Source organism: Bombus vosnesenskii, unplaced genomic scaffold, assembly GCF_011952255.1.
Source record: "Bombus vosnesenskii isolate JDL3184/JDL3185 unplaced genomic scaffold, Bvos_JDL3184-5_v1.1 scf7180000016279, whole genome shotgun sequence".
Classification (NCBI taxonomy): domain Eukaryota; kingdom Metazoa; phylum Arthropoda; class Insecta; order Hymenoptera; family Apidae; genus Bombus; species Bombus vosnesenskii.
Genome location: NW_022884348.1, coordinates 845633 through 863754, shown reverse-complemented (window position 1 = coordinate 863754; position 18122 = coordinate 845633). Strand labels below are relative to the sequence as shown.

At 41.5% G+C, this 18122-nt stretch overlaps 1 protein-coding gene across 5 annotated transcripts in view; it reads right to left on the bottom strand.

Moving 5' to 3' along the window:
• Positions 1 to 10022: 10022 nt before the first annotated feature.
• LOC117242771 overlaps positions 10023 to 18122 on the bottom strand; it is a 147168-nt gene continuing 139068 nt past the window's right edge. The window contains exons 3-5 of one of the 5 annotated variants that reach the window (XR_004495335.1): positions 12616 to 13345; positions 12235 to 12544; positions 10023 to 12155 (exon numbers count right to left, since the gene is read on the bottom strand). Coding sequence is in view for 3 of the 5 variants with exons in the window: in XM_033509689.1 (XP_033365580.1) it covers positions 12308 to 13345 (1038 nt within the window). In the remaining 2 variants the exon portion in view is untranslated. Of the gene's footprint in view, positions 13346 to 18122 lie in introns of all 5 variants that reach the window. The other 4 variants (XR_004495334.1, XM_033509690.1, XM_033509693.1 and 1 more) reach the window with 4 other exon arrangements.

The following is an 18122-nucleotide window of genomic DNA, read 5'->3' as shown; positions in this document are numbered from 1 at the left end:
TGTAGATAGTTAAAACAGCTCGTTGGTGGTTGCAAACAGTAAAGAAAAATCGTGTCGTTAATCCTCGTTTACGCAGCACCGTGATTGTTCTCTCGACACTTTGTTAAGTCGAGATTGTTGTTCCAAGGAAACCGACGTGGTCGTTAAAGACGGCCAACCAGGTTGCCTCGGTTTTCCCGCTTGTCGGTCGAGAACCACACTCTCTGTACCACAGCTGTGGCTGTGTATCGAAAATCTTGGAAAACGTCGCGTCTGGAAGAACAAAGACAAGGAGAGAAAGACGGGCACGCGTGTTTCGAGGCGACGCGGCGACTCGAAGGAAGATCGTCTAGGAATTATGGGTTACACCCGTGGCATGACGCTTCCTCGAGCTAGTACTTCCCATCCGTGCATCCGCCAAGGCTATCGACTCTCTCATCTGCGCTTATTTGAATAATTGAAGCCGATCTGGCTAGCTAGAACGATCGCTAGAACAAGCGATCGAGCGAGCCTCCTCTACCACCGACTATGATCCGATTCATCGTGCAACCAGGAAGCCGTTTGTCCGGGTGATACTCCTTTAATAATTACAACGATGACACCAATAATCCCGATAACGCCACTCCCGATACCGTCTTAGTGCATTATAGAAAATACGATAATATTGACAGTAATGACACTGTACAGGCATTTAGTGCGCTTGTCAATAACGCGACTGGACGGTAGACGCTCTGGGCGGTTTACTTGTCGCACGGATGCAAATTAGCTACAGCTACACGAAATGTGCGGCAAAATGATTTAACGATTCGCTGCGTGCTCGATTTTGACAGCTATCCGCATCTACTTTGGCGTGCTTTTTGAAAAACATTTCACCTTGTTGAACACAACGGCTCTCATTTGGATCGCCGAGGAGATAACGCGTACAACTGGTTCGCGGACTGCCGGTATTACTATAAATCGTACGGCTTCCTACGCGCCGTTGTAGGTTTTAATAAGAATTCCCTCGTATTTCCTACGAGATCGTGCGAGACATTAACTTTTTAATAATCGGCCAAGATTACAATGCAGATCAGAGAGAAATTTATACGATCGGTATTAACCGGACAGTTATCGGTAACCGGGAATAATTTCAGGAATCTTTCCATCATGCAGTTTTATCGTTCGCTATGCTGTCTATGGCAATATCGTTGCTACCAATTGGTAACGTTAGCGTGTAACGGTGTAAAGGGATTAGCATCAACGTTAAAGAATTACGGAACGTTGAACTCGATTACCTTTTATATCTTCATCGTAACAGCATAGCGAACGATCAACGATACGCGCTCGATCCGTCAATGAACAACGGATATGCGAACCTGTTGCAAGATCGTTGAAAGATTTCAGTTTCTTATCTCGCAGTTTTTCGTACCTTTAAATTGTAGTTTCCCTTTTTTGCTCAGTACGGTTATTACCGTCGCCGTCTAGTTGCATGTTTTCGTTTATAGTTTACTTGGATCGATCGCTTGTCGCTTCTACACGATCGTGCTTTTCTCTAGATCCTTTCCTTTCTCCTGTCTTCTTTTCACGAGAAGTTTTTTCACCTTTAATGATATGTTTATGAGTTTTTTCTCGCGTTCCCTTCACCACGCAGCTCGCTCTGTAATATTCGATCGTCGTAAATCAACCGGTTAATAGGTTTCTAATTTCTGTTGCCGTGTGCCTGCCTCCGTCTACATCGTAGGATTATGTCGTCGCAGAAACTCAATACTTGATTCGTGTCACCGAAATGATTTTAACGCGTGAAAGACAGATAAGCCGCTTTGGTCACTTTATTCTGGCCTTCGTTTCGAATTGCTCGAGGTAACAGCGTCTATTTTACAATGGAAAGCGTATTGCTTGGTCGCTAATTTATCGCGAGAACATGCCACATACATACGTGTATAAACTGTTTATTGGAAGAGGAATTTAGCGTATCTTTCCAGCATAACGTTCTCTTTGTTGCCATCTATGTACCGATATTTCTACGATTACCTTTGAAAATGAAAAATACATACAAATGTATGAAAAGCGTTCTGAACTTTTAGCGTATGTAAGATAAATAATCGAGACTGCTACGAGTTTAACAGAACTAGCTTTTAAATCGTCGCTAATATTAACTAAATTACCTAGCTAGTTGTGTCTAAAAAGGTGTACAGGTATACTTGACTCGACGTGTTCTATAAACAACATATATAAATATAAAGTGGCAGAACTTCTTTAAGATGGAAGGGTTTGCTTCAGCGATATTTTACCATTTTCTTTAGTCTTGTACAAAGAATGCAAAGAATACGGTAAAGGTAAACTGGAATATCATCACAGAAGGCTTTTTTTGAAAAAAATAGCATCGTCGATCGATGGTATTATTGCTTAGAATTAGTCTCTTCAGAGACAAGTTTTTTAAGGCTACAAAAGAGATAACCATTTCTTATTTTTCAACTATACTTGTTTCAGCTATGCTTATAGATATTAAATAAGAAAAATAGCAGGGAATATGTTTTAAAATACCCGAGAAGAAAAGTTAATTAAAAATACGATTTCGTCTTTCGTTGTACCAAACGAAAAATCGATTAAACGAGACAAATGTAACGAAACTAGAGAATTTCAGAGTTTATATTTTGTCGGTTTTTGGTTGAAAATGGGATGTTCGAAATAAACAAGGAAATCACACTATGTTCGATAATATTTTCTTTATTACTTGTAAAAATTATATGGCGACGAATCATATGGTGGGATTCTCCACGGAAGGAACAAGAGAGAAGATAAATTTCTTAAACGCATTTTTTCTTCGTCGAACTATTCCATCGAATCAGCGTCACAAGAGGTAGCACGAGCATACCGAGTAATTTCCATACTCCCGTCTCTCTTTTCGCAGCTGCTTCTTCCACTGTTCTTGGAAGGAACAGAAAGAAATTGTACATACACGAGGAAACTGGACAAGAGCGGAAAGGGATCTTCGATGTTAGCGTCGATAATGGCGGTTTAATCAAACAGTAGAACGAAACGTCGCATCGCGCCCTAACATTTACCCCGGAGGCAAGGGTTAATTCTTTTATTCTATCTTTCTTGTCGATCTTTTTAGCAATCGTTCGCTCATCCTCTTTTGCCTTCTCTCCTTTTTTTCCTTTCTATAATCTTAGCAATTTCAGGCTATAAGAATTAGATAAGAGCGTAAAAACGGCAGTGGTAGACCAGTTTCATTGTCGACCCGTTCCTAAATCGATCCTCTCCGTGTTCCTTATCTCTTCCCGTTCTTTCATACCTATTTTTATTCATCGCGCAATTTTTGGCAAAATCAATATTCTTCCAACGATCGTAAGATCTCGAATACCGACTGTAATTCATCGCTGTACGAGTAACGATTAACGATCGCGCAGTTTTTATATAATTCGATAGAACTGCGTGTCATACAAAAAACTACTTATTTTAATCTTTTTATCGTTAAATTTTAAAGCGTCCACGATCATCTTACACGACCAGAAAACGATACTTAAAATAAGAATTTACAAAAAAAAATAAGCGTCTATGATTTTCTCCCTACTCTCTTTTGCCTATAATCATATACCTCTTCCTTTCGTTCATAATGAAATTTCTGCGCTTTTCTGACCCCTTCTTTCGTGCGTATTGTCAGTCGTTTCGGTCAAAATAAATAATTCAATCGTGTAAAAAAGGCAGTATCTATCGAATAATCAGCTCGTGGCAAATCGACGTTAATCGGTTTTTACATGGTTTTACTGCGTTCAGTCGCAGTTGGAATATTCTACTGTCTTTTCTTTAGAGCAGAATGTTATACGAGTTCCTTATCGTTGGAATCAAAACTGTCGACTTTACTTTTCGCAAATTTTATCATTCGTGCGCGTGATTAACGTACAACTTGTCAACGAGATAACCGACGTACCTGCATAAATTTATTTATCGCGATCGAATGCATAAATGAGTGAAAATATCCATGGAATTGATCGATATACGTTCTACCGATGCTTTACTGCCTTTTTAAATTCAATCAAAATGACACAAATAAATTTCTGCGTTACGCTGTTTCCTCCGTTACTGCCTGTTTCCGCAATGGAGTATACGAACGTATTAAGCGCGAAGAAAACGATCGTCGTATGGCATGAGTACGATTATATCGATACAGATATCGTTGTATTTCCCTTTGCTTCTCTTTATTGCGATTTTCCAGACGATTACAATGTATAATGTGTAGCACATTCGTATTGCTTGAATCGAAACGGCACGTGACGCGGATTTTCTTAATGACGCGCACAGAAACGAAATCGCTTTCAGAGACGTTCCCTTGTTCTTCCGTCGAATCTTCGTCGCATCGCACTTTACAAATGTCGCTTTCATTTATTGTCTTTCGTTAGAAACTCCTACAGTCCATGCATGCTGTATCGTTACAATGATTGTCTTTTACCTCTAGTCCCGACGAACCGCTCGTTGTCTCGTTCGTCAAGAAAAAGAATAAAACACGCATACTTTGTTACAATTGCGGTGGCTCGGAATTCGCCAAAAATATCAATATTCGCGTCTGTGCTATTCTTTCTTTACACGGAAAGTGCTCGGTTTTATCTTGCGTTCGTGTATAACGTGACACGATGCAGCGAAAAATTGCGAGTTCTTCGATAGGTCTCTGTTATGAAATAAATTTCTACTTTGTTTTTTTTTTTTATATGAAACCGATAAGCTACGATTAAAGATATTAAAAAAATAAGAAAAAAATTCACTTTTATCGGGTATTACGAGGTTATACGCATTTAAATGATACACATTGTGTTTTCGTTTCGACCTCTATACTCTTTGTTTTATGTAATCAAATTTTCTGCGTTAATCCTCAACTATCGTCGTTTATCACGCGAGTATAATCGCTATCGTTTATGTTATTTTGTTAAAAGTACGTTTAAATGATATTTCAAATTGCTCGCGTAAAATTTTCCTTCCGCTTGCCAAACAAAACGCTTATCTCTGTTTCCTCTCGAAAATTTCTTTTCGTTTCTTCTCACGTTAAATTTCATTTTGGAGAGACCAATCTAAAAAGGAAGCCTGCTATTTTATATACGGTCCTTTAAGTAAAAGAAGATTTAGGAGGGAGCGATATCAAGACAAAATTAAATTGGATCGGACAAAGTTAGAGAACTAAATTACAGGATAAAAGAATTGCTATTTGAGAGAATGTAGGCTAATTGCGAGTAGCTGGAGTTTATTTCGTCAAGATAAATTCGCCCGTTCGAATTAATTGGAACGTTCCAAAGCCGAGCATGAAGGTATTTGCTCCGCTTCGCTTCCGTAATTTAAGGAAACCGAAATATAAGAGGACTGTGTGCGTTATCATCTGGAAATGGAAATTAAACTGACTTTGTTCGTTAAGAGCGAAGCGATCCAATTTCAGTTCCGCCGGAAGCGACTATTATCGGGCAGCTTGCGTAACTGTGGTACTACGCTTGGGAAAACTGCTTCCTAGTTGATAAGCTTCCAGCACCTGGATCAAGAAGAAAATTTCATTTTCTAGATCGTCGCAATTTCGTGCTCGGTTATAGTACAAAAGTTCTTCCGTGTAATCCTTTCCTTCCCATTTCACGTGTAACGAAATAAATGAAAAACTGCTTCAGCAGAGAATATCATCTCCTTTATACGCTATAAATTTTTCTTATTTTTATTATCATTCGCAAATTTGTCTTATTTATTGCTTATCTTTGTCAAACGTTGTATCTCAAGCGTGTAACGTATATTAGTTACGTGTCCCCGATATCATAGAATTCACGTGCTGTCTTTGTCGTTCAATTTTGAAAAAAATTCAGAGAGGTCGTATTCTTAGAAACATAAATTGCATTTATTGCGTCCTGACAATGTATTACATTGATTTTCTCTAGTCTACAGTTTTATAACAAACTAACGTAGTATCGATGTAAGTACACTCGCATATTCCAAGAAATATACGTATATATTTCGTTTATTATTGTAATCGTAGTTGCCGTATATAGAACATCTTGCCAATTGTAAATATTACAAACATTATGCCGCGTCAATCGACAATTTAACGAGGTAAAGAGCACCTTTCGAATTTATCGATTCGAAGTTCCAGACATTTTCAAGCAGATACATTATAATCATACTATTATATACGCTCAATGTTTTCACCACATCGTTGTCAACGATTTTCTACGATACGAACGCAAAACTATTTTCCGGAAAACGAGTAGGCGGCGGAGAAGGTGAAAGATTTGTCGATTATTTTTGACGAATTCGTATGCCCGAGGGATAGACACTAGACACAACATACGAAGAACACATGATCGATGCGCATGATTGATGAGTAATGATCGTAGACCTATGTACACGGAGTCAACTGTTTACAATAAATAAGTCTTTAATAAATATACTACTAGATTAATAGGTGGTTCCTACAAGATTCGTAGCGAGGTCAAGATATTTCTGGCGGACTCTTTCCTTATCGATATGTAAATATATCGCAAACTCGTTTAATCGAGATTCGAGGAGACGTTGGGGGCGATAGAATCTCTTTCTGGTTATCCTTTTTTTTTTTTTCTTTCTTATCGACTATTGCTAAGTTTCAATCACTGTTCCATACTTTCATAAATCGGTTCCCTATCTCTCTTTGACGGTAGAAAATATTGTAACTCTGCTAGAACGATTAGCTCTAGGCAACGAACATTTTTAGAATCGTAAAATATCTAGTTGGGCGTGCCAGTTCTTCTTCTTTCTATTTTTTTTTTCTTTACTCTACTTTTATCATTAAATTTAAAAGGCAGTTCATTCACAGTGTTGGTATAAAAAAGCGAAACGAAAGTATCTTTCTGTTATTGCCATTTTCTTCAGCGCGAAGCTTGATCTACACGTATAATTGCGAGGTTCGTACCTACGAATATTTAGGATTATTGCTAATTTTCAGCAATATCGGTTCTGATTAGAACGAACAATAAATAATTTACAAAACGATCCTTCGGATCGTACTCCTTGCAAGGATTAAATTACAAAATAAACGAAAAAAAAAAAATGAACACAATATTGTAATCGATCCTAGTACCTCAGACACGATATAATATTCTATATTTTCACTCGATTATATTTAACAAGATTCTCTTTATAATCGGAACAATACAAAGCTAAACGTTCTCCGTTAGTTTCAAATTTGTCGATTACTTTTACGGTACTTAGGAAGACACGCGAGTTTCGTTCACGATGCTCAATTTTAATTACTATTCTCGTTAAGTCTATCGATCGATCTTATCGTAGAATTAGACATTTTTGGCAGTTGGCTGTTGCCCATTGTTAGAATAACAAACGGTCGGTTTACCTTAACGTTAACTTTACAAGTAAATATCTCTATAAATGTTTTAATACTTCTCTTTCTCGGTAATTTAATACTTTAAATCTCTTTACACGAGTCGTACAAAATTATTCGTGCCCTTCTTTAAAAACCTCACAGAACTTGGTTCGAAAACCGCTCTTCCTCCTGGAATTACATAGACATTCGTTTACTATTATTATTGCCTTGTTCGAACACATCCATCGTTCGCGATCGGAATACGCTTCCCTCCAATAATTCTCATTTATCTTTTCACTGGGTTGCTGGCAATCTAAAGTCGGTTTTTCAGCTTTCGACGATGTTCAGCGTTCAGGAAACGCTGCTCGTTTAACTGAACGGTTAGTCACGCAGTAAATACGAATCCGGAGACGCGTAAATGCAACTATTTGCGATTCTTTCTTAGCCTCCCTATTTTTTAAACTCTAGACGCAGCACTGTCCGAACTCTATCACCCGTTTCGACCATTGTGAAATTTTTTGGATAGAAGAAAAATAAAAAATTCAGCTCGTATTTTCTGCATCGAACTCGGCCTTTTTTTCTACAAAGATGCCATAGAGAAGTTTCCCAAGTGGTGGAATAATCGTACAAAACGACGAGTACAATCGGGTGTAATTACGCAAGACAGAAACGCGTAAATTAATTTATACTTGCATGCGCTAAACCGACATCATTTTTTCACCGACCAAATACATTTCCCCGATTTGCTGTAACAACGACGTACTTAAAAATTTGCAGTTTTTAAGTTAATAGAAAAAAGAAATTCGATCTTTTACGGATCGAATCCTGTAAGCGGAGCTGCTAAAATTTACCACGCGAGAATACTTGTATCGCTGTTGTGTTTTCACATTTGCTCCTATTTTAATCGTTCGAAGTTCGTTGAAGTAAAGAGTATTCTTGTATTACTACGACATTATTGCAATCACATAGCTTCTTGTTGAGAGTATTTTTTCGCGATAACGACGCAATATTAAATACATCTTCATCGCGGAGTAAGCGGAGATAATTTTAAAGGTAAATGCGAATTTATCTAACCAAATGAGACTATTACGATATTTTCGTACAAGTTCGCCACCTCTCTTATTATGTCGATTTCACGCGATCTGCGAAATTACAACGACTGAAAGCGTTCAAACCCTTTAAATTCCCTTTGAGTCGCGATTTTTGAGTTACGTGGCTGTTGCAGCAAACGAGCGATTTAACGCGCGATTACAGCGAGGCGACAAACATCGAACATTTTCACGTCTCGCCGTGAAAGCGTCGATTTTTACAAACTCCAGGAAAGAGAAAAAAAGGAACGCGACACGCGAATCTCTTTCGAAACGACGCGAAAGGGAAAAAACGTGTCTGTCGATGTTATCTTGCGTAGGAAGGTACCGCGAAATCGAAACTATTGCGAGAATCGCACGCAATTCTGACTTAATTATCATCTCCTTAATTTCCTCGATTGTATTATCTTCGAGTCTCCTCTCAGCGGTCTCTCGGTTGATCGTCCGACTAGTTTCATCTATGCTGCATCTCTCACGCGTATCGACTTCTCTCCCGTATTCCTCGCCTAATACTACCATCGTTACATCTTTTATTGCGAGTCATTATTTTGTCGCAGCTAATCGCGACGACGTTGATAATGTTCAAGGTGTCTTTCCTTTTCACTGTGTCTTGCAACTTTCCAGGTTGATGAGTCGAGACGAGAGAGAAACTCTTAAACGGCTTAACATACCTCGCGAGGCATCTTACGACGCGCGTATCGACTTCTGGCATTCCCGATGCAGGTTACGGTATACGTACAGTTTGACCGAACAAAGGTGATGTTTCCGGGGAAAATTTTGTCGAAAGAAAGGTAACACAGGCATTTATGTGGGATAGTGCGACGTCAGGGAAGGACGTGGCGTGAGGGATAATTGTTTATTAGCGTTGTCAAGATATGTTAATGTTGTCAAGGAGTGTTGCGAGCGTTACCAAGGTATGTTAAGGGAAAAATTCGTTGTGTCGTTGCGTCGTAGAATTAGCGAGAAACGAACACGCGAAACGCGGTATTATTGCGATATTGTATTTATCATACTGTTTTCTATAAGCTTACAATATAACATTCCTACATTTATAAAGTACTTTTAATCCTTTTGGCCGTTATCTCGCACGCTAAGCTACCATTAATTCGTCGAATTCGTTTCATGTATCATCGAACTTGTTGCTGTTATGCGCTCCATGATCCGTGAAATTTATCTGCACGTTACTCGGGGCAAAATATCATTATCCGTCAATTACTAAATTTTAACGTACGATTTTTATAACGAATTACGTGGATAAGAGGAGACGAAGAAAAGTACTGGAATCAGGGCAAAGTATTACGCGGGACTGTAGAAGAGCGGCGCCTGGGATATCAGGTTTCTCTTGCCTCTTACCTGCGTGGATATGCACGTTAGAAACCTCGGCGTTGGTTCGTCAAGCGGTAGATCGGTATCGATGCATCGGTATTCGAAGCATGCATCGATCGAAAATCAATATATCGTTTCGGTTGATAAGCAAAAGCCTATTTTGACGCGGTTTTACGAAGCCTAGAAGTCGATGCGTGCATATTAACATGGCTCGACGTGAGTAGGCTGATTTACTTATAATCCAAGAGGAGATTCGATGGAATATACGCTGGAAGATGGCGAAAATTGCAAATATTACGAAAACATCTGACGAGAGAGAGAGAGAGAGAGAGAGAAAGGGGGAGAGAGAGAGACAGGGGGTGGAGTTCCGATGAAGCGGCATGTACGAGGCGTGTCACTGTAACGAGCGTGCATTTCAGAGATTATCGTAATTAATATCTAACATTATTGTAATTAATGCGTAAACATATTAGTCGGCGTGTTTCGTCGGTGACTTTGCTTATTAGAGAGAAAGCGGAAGTTGTATCGGCAGAAACAAGGTTTGGTCGAGGCGAATTAACAAATTCATTGATTTCCATGCGACCGATCGTAGAAAACGTTTACATGGAATTACGAGGAGCAGAGAAATCGACCGTGGAGTCGCCATTAAGAAAATAACCACGTACATGGCTGCCCGTTCAGCCTAATTAGATCATTGACTACACTCGCGAAGGATCGCGGAACGCGGCCGCACCGTTGCTCGCGAGATCAGCTGAGAATCGTGCTTCGAGGATTAAAGCTCGAGTTTAGTGCTCGTTACACGGCCTCGCCGTTATTTTATGCCACCGCATGACCACATCCCTTCTCGTACGATAATTACGTCTCTCTCTCGGCCAACACGCGCCTGTTTCTTCCCATATCATCCACCAGACAGAACGTTCTACTTTTCAATTTCCTTTTATCCGACACCGCGTGTCTTTTTCTCAGCAGAACGCAGCTCGGAATCGAAGCGAATTGGGATACGGCTTAATGGGACGTTGTCTCGACAGGCACGTGTCTTTCGAAGGTTCTTTCGCGTTCAAGGCGTGTTTCTCCGATGGAATTTCACGTTAACTGTGTAAGGTTGAGATTTTATTTTTCTTCTGATCCGAGTTAACGAAGCTTAGCGTTGATTTTTATAGATTCTATACATGAGCCGCTCGAAACACATCGATAAACTCCGTAAATCGAAGAATACAGAGAAGGGATGATACATCGTCTTTGCTAAATTTACCATCGTTCGATTCGTATTGTCTTGTTGCGACGAACGACGTATCGTAGTTAGGTATGTAACGAAATAAAGGAATTAATGAAAAGCGAAACTCGTCACTTCCGCAAGCTCTCTTTTACATATCATCGGAGTATTTAATTGTCGCGTAATGTTAAGAAATTTGAAAATTACTCTTTTAGTCGGATTACCGTACGGAGAAGAGATACTTGGAAGCGTAAGAGATCGAAGCATTCATCCACAGAGTATGTTACTTATTCTGAAAAAAAAAAAAAAAAAAAGTGGAACATCCTTTCATCCTCGAATTTCTTTCGATTGGAAGCCACTCGCGGGGTCGAAACACCGACAGTTTTCCGCGGGGAACATTTCATGCGCACGCAATCGTCATACATAAATGTGGAGTATGTTGTTAATCGTAAACGTAGCATGATTACTATGTACACGTAAGTTTACATTGATTGCCGCGAAACGCGGTCGAATCTGGCCCAAGGCGATCGCGTGTACCACCTCGCATGGCCAGTCTCTCGAGTGGGATCCCCGGAGCTTGACCGTATAACTATAGATACAGTTTCCGGCGTGTCGAACCTTTCGCTGTCGTATGCATCGTCGACTCCTTCCACCGGCTTATTCTTCTCGCACGGTCTAACGTGCCGCCGATTGTCATTTCGATCGTTGCTTCGATCGAGATGGCGAACGTTCGATATATCGATCGTAATAGTCGCGTAATAGTCGTTCGAAAACGTCGTCGAAGACGAGTGTTCGTCGTCGACGGGCAAGGATATCGTTACGATGGATTCGTGTTCCGTTCGAATTGTCATTCTGAGAAATAGAATATCCGATGATCGAAACGTATATGCTCGCAAGAAACGTTCCACGTTTTGAAGAAAAGATAGAGTCTGAAAATTTAACCCGCGTATTTGCTGAAAATCGATACTTCGAAGCTTTATTATACATTTTCAACGTTTATGTTCACGCGTAGAACAGCCTCTTCTCGATTATCTAGCGATATCGATTGCTCCAACGTATTCGTTGGAAACGGCAGTCGGTCGGAACGCTCGTCCGTCGTGGCCATAGCGTAAGAATTTGGACAACGATCTCGAGGTATCCATGGTCTGGGACAGTTGCACGGTAAGACGGGCTCGAATTTCGGAGAATATCGATCGAAAACGATCTCAGGAACGTTCACGGTCACCGCCGATTGTTTCGAGCTGCGACGCTGTAAAAAGCCACCCGATTTATCGTTTCCGTGCGATTTCCACCGAACGCTCTCTTTATTCTAGGAGGACTCACGGTACCATTCGAACCAACGGACACGTTCCTCGACGAGGAAGACGGCTTGGTCCTGCGCCTAGACGAGACTTCCTCCCCTCAAGGGGCGATTGACGTACCAGGAGACGACCAGGAGGAGGAGGACGTTACGGAGGTCGATGCGAGAGTTGTCGTGGGCACCGCAGACGTGGTGTCCACTTTGCCAGGCTTGAATCTCTTCCGGACCAGAGGTACCGTAGAGTTCCTCCTCCCCGCCGCCGCCGTCGCCGCCGCCGCCGCTGCCGTTGCCGCTGCTGGCCCCTTCTTCCTCTTTCTCTTCCCATCTGTCAAATTGGGCTTTTTACTTTGACTCATGCTGCCAGCAGCTTTTACTTTTTTTGAGTTTGACGCTGGTGCTTTTCTCTCACCGTTGTTGCTCGCGGTGACGTTCCTACTTCCAGCGACCGCTTTGCTCACGGTGACGTTCCTGCTCGCGTCCACCTTTCTGCCCGTAGTGATGTTCCTGCCGCCAGCCGACGATATTCCTCCTCTCGTCTGGTCAACCCGTAGCTTCCGTTTCTTAGATGGAACCGAAAGTGCCTCTCTTCGGCAGGCTTCCTCGCTCGCAGCACCCTCGCAGGACCTCTTCGACTCTAACGAAGTCCCGTTCGAAGCTAGGCTCTCGTTTCTGCCCGAAACTACCACACCCTTCCCGCTCACCTCCACCATTTGGCACTGTGGACCCGGCACCTCGCCTGGCCTGCACCTTCGCTTTCTCTTCTTTCTCTTTTTTCGCTTGCGACACCTGAATTTATCTCTGCCATCCTTTTCCTGTACCGGAAGAGTGGGACAGAGCGATTGCTGAATCAAATCGCCGCGATGACTGTTATGCCGATGACGAACGTTGTGTTGAGCTCCCAACAGCCGTCTTTGAAGAGCCTCCACTCGCTCCGAAGGAGCGACCTGAGTTAATACCCGCGCGTAGGCGGACAGTCTACCCAAATTGTGACCCTTGGCCTGTACCCTCCTCGGCTGGCCACGACGGTTCAATCCGAGGTACAAGGTTTTCTTTGCTGTCGACCATTTCGCCGAGCTGTAGGTGTTGTAATTGTGCTGTTCCAGTGTCTCGTTGAACACGCAGTCGTCCGTGTACTCGCGCTGAAACACAATATGAAGGGAGGGTTAGCTTAGGGTTTAGTTTAGAGTCTAGGGTTTTTCTTTCAGAAAAGTTGTCAAGCGTACGAAAACTTTTCCAGCTTGTTGTAAAGTAACAGGAGCAACGAAAGCTATTGGTACGATCGAAATGTCGCGAATTTATTTCGCATCTATCTTTCGCGAGTTCACCGATTAGAATTATTTCGCTGTTCCGTCGAATAAAGTTTGCGTCTGAATATAAATTGCCAATATTTTATTACGTACGTTCTTCCCTTTAGTCCAGCTTGTTATTGGCGGTCCGCGATCAACCTTACGTAACAAGCTTCTAAATTAATGCCATATACGACGTTCCAAAAATACCACATATCGTTGCTAAACGTTTGGATGTACGCTCGATCGGCGGTCCTGCGAGACTCGACTATCGCGTGACAGACATCGTATACGCTGAAACGACGAGATCACGGTAGTCGAGTCTCGTAACGATGCTAATGAAGTTTAAACATATTTCGGCCAACTCACGTAGAAGATACGTATAATCGTAGAAGGTGTCTAGCAGCGTTCCGATACTTTCCAGACCCTGCGCGTATAATACGTTCAATCTCGTAGATCGTTTCGTTTTTAACAAACGTAAAACGTTTCCAATAAACGTAAAACAATAACTTTATCGACGTATCGTCTGCAATGACATCGTTATACGTCATTAAATCGAAGGTACGTTAAACTCGATACCATCGCTAGCTACGATCGTCGCATACTTTTATGGTATCCTCGAATCGAAAGAATTTATTCGTTCCGAGAAGCAGGCAAAGATTTCGCGATCGTTATCAGTAACGTAGTCTAATTACTCGTCGTTATCACGTTCTAATTGGCGAGGTGCTGTGGTTCGCGCAACATCGCTTCCGTCCCCTCCGTTTAACAGGTAACTTCGTTTCGTCGTATTGGCTACTGGTCGGCCGACGAAACGGGGCTAACGCGGGGTGAAATATTAACGACGCTTCCCGATGGAAGGATGTAAATTAACATTACGTATAACACGGAACCAGCTCGACCGGCCACCGACGACCGCACACCGAGCATTATGTTTTCGCCGGCATTACGCCGCGCTGTGATTTCGCTGTCCGCTTTATGGTAACTCGTTTCTAGACGAGCGAAAGCGGCTGTGTTCTTCATCGGCTCTAATTACAGCGTTTACCCGGTTTGCACCGCGGAAAAATCCGTGGTCAGCCCGTCGACAACCGTAAAGAATGCGTACGACCGGAACGAAAAACCGACTTTACGGCGCCGAAACCGCCCACCGTTCGCGTGTCCGTTTTTAATTTAATGCTCATTTGCCACTTGCCATCGTTGGTATATCATTATCTTCGTTTTCTTTAACGATTTAACTTTTTCTTTGTTTATTTTACTGATTTTCCATCCATCTTTCTTGTTCCTTTCTGTACGACTAACGACTAAAATCGGTTACATCCGATATTTTTAAAGCAGCTTCAGCGATATCGAGTCACAGAGTTTTCTTGTGAATTTTTTATCAAACAAGAGGAGAAATGCTTGGATACCGAAGAGAATCGAGAAGAACCGCTAAAAATCGTTTGATAAAACAGGTTTCTCTTTTTCACTCGGCAACGTGGAACTTCTATCGCTTTCACGAAGTCTGTGTTCGCTATCCGTCGAAGATCGTTCGAAGAACGTTGTATCCGTTTTATCATTGGTAAAATATAGTGTTTATTGCTGTAAATCTAGTAGAGATCTAATCTGGCTATTAAAAATAGAGAACGTAACTGCAAATTTTATATTTATCTTAGGAAATATCTATCGTGGGAGATCGACGGTTTGCCGAAATTTACCGAAAGCTAAGGAAACACGATTGCTTCTGTGGGTTTGACGAGTCGGTATCGGAGAAGATAGGGAGTTCGCAAAATCGACGAGGAAGCCACGACTTTGTACGGTCGATTGGTTACGCGTGCCGCGCTTTAGGGGTTTCGCGTTATTGAGTCGTAACGTTACAGACGTGGGCGAAGTTCAACGTTCACGACCGTAACTTTCCAAATGGAAATGTCGTCAGGAGGGTCTTTTTTTCGAAGCAGCCGCCGTTTTACGAGGGTTCGTAACATGCACAAAGTATACAAAGCCAACTGCATAGTTAAGTAGGTATATTCGATGCGTAAACTGGTAAGAGGAATGAGAATTCGTCCAAGATCTAAAGTCTAGTCTAAAGGTGAAGTTGTTTGACGCAAAGAAGATCGTGGGAGACGTTCATCTTAAAGATTTCAGCGTTTTCGTTGCTATTCTCTGACAGATTATTCATTTAAAAGAAACAAAAGAACGAAAGCAAATACGAAGACAATTTTGCCAACATAGGACTTGTCGACAACGTACTGAACTAGAGAACTACAGCCTTGTAAAAAGTTGAAAATGTAGCGGCACACGACTTAGAGGACTGATCGAGCCGCGTGTGGTCTTGCCTCGGAGTATCAATATCGTAGGACACGCACATACTGTAGTAATAACTAAACTCCGGGCAGAAACGATGTCGCCGCTACGTGGAACCGTCTAACAAAGGCGATTGGAAATTTACCGATACCCTCCCCTCGATCAGTATAAATAATCGAACGCGATCGTAAGGTGATCCGTTTCGTCAGTCCGAGTCGAAATACACTCTACGTTTTTAACAAAGAGTTATCTCGTCATTTAACATCACACGACCAACCATCTCTTCCACAAAAATATGGCTAATCGGCTTCTTCGTATGTTGATTAACTACATACGTACATATGCGTACAGATTAATCCCATATTTCGTACATGGTACGTTCATCGCGCGTATTGTCATATCAATGATGTAACAACGACATGTTCGCGTGAAATTAACAACTTGCGGATAATGCCTCTAGTTTCATACGTAGCCAGTACGTGTGTGCACTGTGCGCCGAGACGAACGGCTACTATACTGCGAGGATAGTTGCGTCCAGACGCTGTTATGGCTGCAAGTGCAAAGTCGGAAACCCGATCCGGCTTTCATCTTTTCCGCATACATCGTTGGCGGGACTGACATTGATTCGTGTTTTATCTGAACCCGTTTGCGGCACCAACAACACGCGTTATTCGATCTTCGTTCGCGCTTGTTCCAAATAGGCGAAGACGGAAGAAAGGAAAAGCGTTTCTTCGATACGTATTCTCGTTATATTCCTCGAAGAAACGTAATTTTCAGCGAGCAATCGATCGATCAATCGTATCGAGCTATATTCTTTGTTGATGGAACGAGGGCGGGGCTTGCTCTCTTCCGACCAGTGTCTGCTTTCCGCGAAGCTAAAGAACAAAATTTCCGTCATTATAAAAATGCCTCGCTATCGAGTGGAAACTTTGCGGTTCTTGCAACGATGCAAATTTGTGTGGAACAGGTTTACGCAGTGTGTAATTAGAAAAAAGGATATACGCGAGATACGTAATCTCTCGGAACGAGATGTAATTACAGCGAGTTTAGAAATATTGTGGTTCGCTTACTGACAAGCAACCAGAATCTTCGATTATCTACACTTGCCAAGTGCGTATTAAGCGATCACACCCGTTTCGTTTGTCCCATTCCACGCTAATGTCCAACCGAAGTTATACATAGCATGTAGTATGTGTACACATAGTGCGTTAACGCGTACTAACGTTTAACGGTAAGAATTACGCACGGCTAATCGACTGGCACGATATTCCTTAGAAGATCGTTACATTCGATTTATTGAAAAATAATATGGGAGGTAAAGAGGGAGGTCTTATCGCGTAAATCGTTAAAGACGGGGCAATTTTTCTACGATATTTCGAAATTTAACATCCCGTTCCAATCTCCGTCTAACGCAAGTCGTTCCCGTAAGAGATTCTTCAAAACGTAAAACACATAAAGCTACGTCGCGATAACTCATATGCGATTAAAATACGAGACAATGAATTTCGTTAACGGATTCAACCGCATGATTTATATCCGATTCGTCGCCTCGTTAATTCTTCAGCGGCGGGCTTGGAAAAAAGAACGAAAGTCCCGATGTCTGTTGCATACCGTCGTTTATAGCAGCGATAAATGTGGAATACCACGAAACAGTAATTTCATTGAGCTACGTGTGCATCGCGTGATTACAGAAACGATCTCATTGACCCTCGAATAATGTAATTTATCTCGCCGGATATATTTGCGCATTCGTGAAGGGTGCGAACCAGAAATAAGATTGTCCAATTCTGCGAACCAGAATACGATTTATGTACTTTCCCGAAGGGGGCAAACGTATTTGCCGTTCAACAGCCCCGCCATTGATTAACATTCCTCACACTTTGCGAACCGACGAAGGTTGCTTCGTTCGTACGATTTTACTGGTACAGGTATCGATTATGCATAATAAAGTTTATCGAGAACCGAGGATTTCATTCGAATAGATAATCGAACGTCTGTGATGACGATAATAATATTAATAATAATGATAATTGTCAGTAATACGTATAGCAAGATGTACGTGGTAGAAAGAATAATAATAATAATAATAATAATAATAAAAAACGAGGGTAAAGTTGACAATGGAAGGGAATATTAATCCGTGCTGTTTCGTGTTTATATAAATTGTTGCGCTGTTATGTTGTTTCGAGAAATTACCTGCGAGTTTCTTACGTGCAATTTTGTATAATTTTCTTTCATTTTCAAGCTATAATTACTTTTCGTATCGTGGGAAATATTTAGTTATCAATTCTACGTTTAAATGTACTTTCAAAGTTTAAGTTACACGGTCGAGAGATACGCGCAATGGCAAACC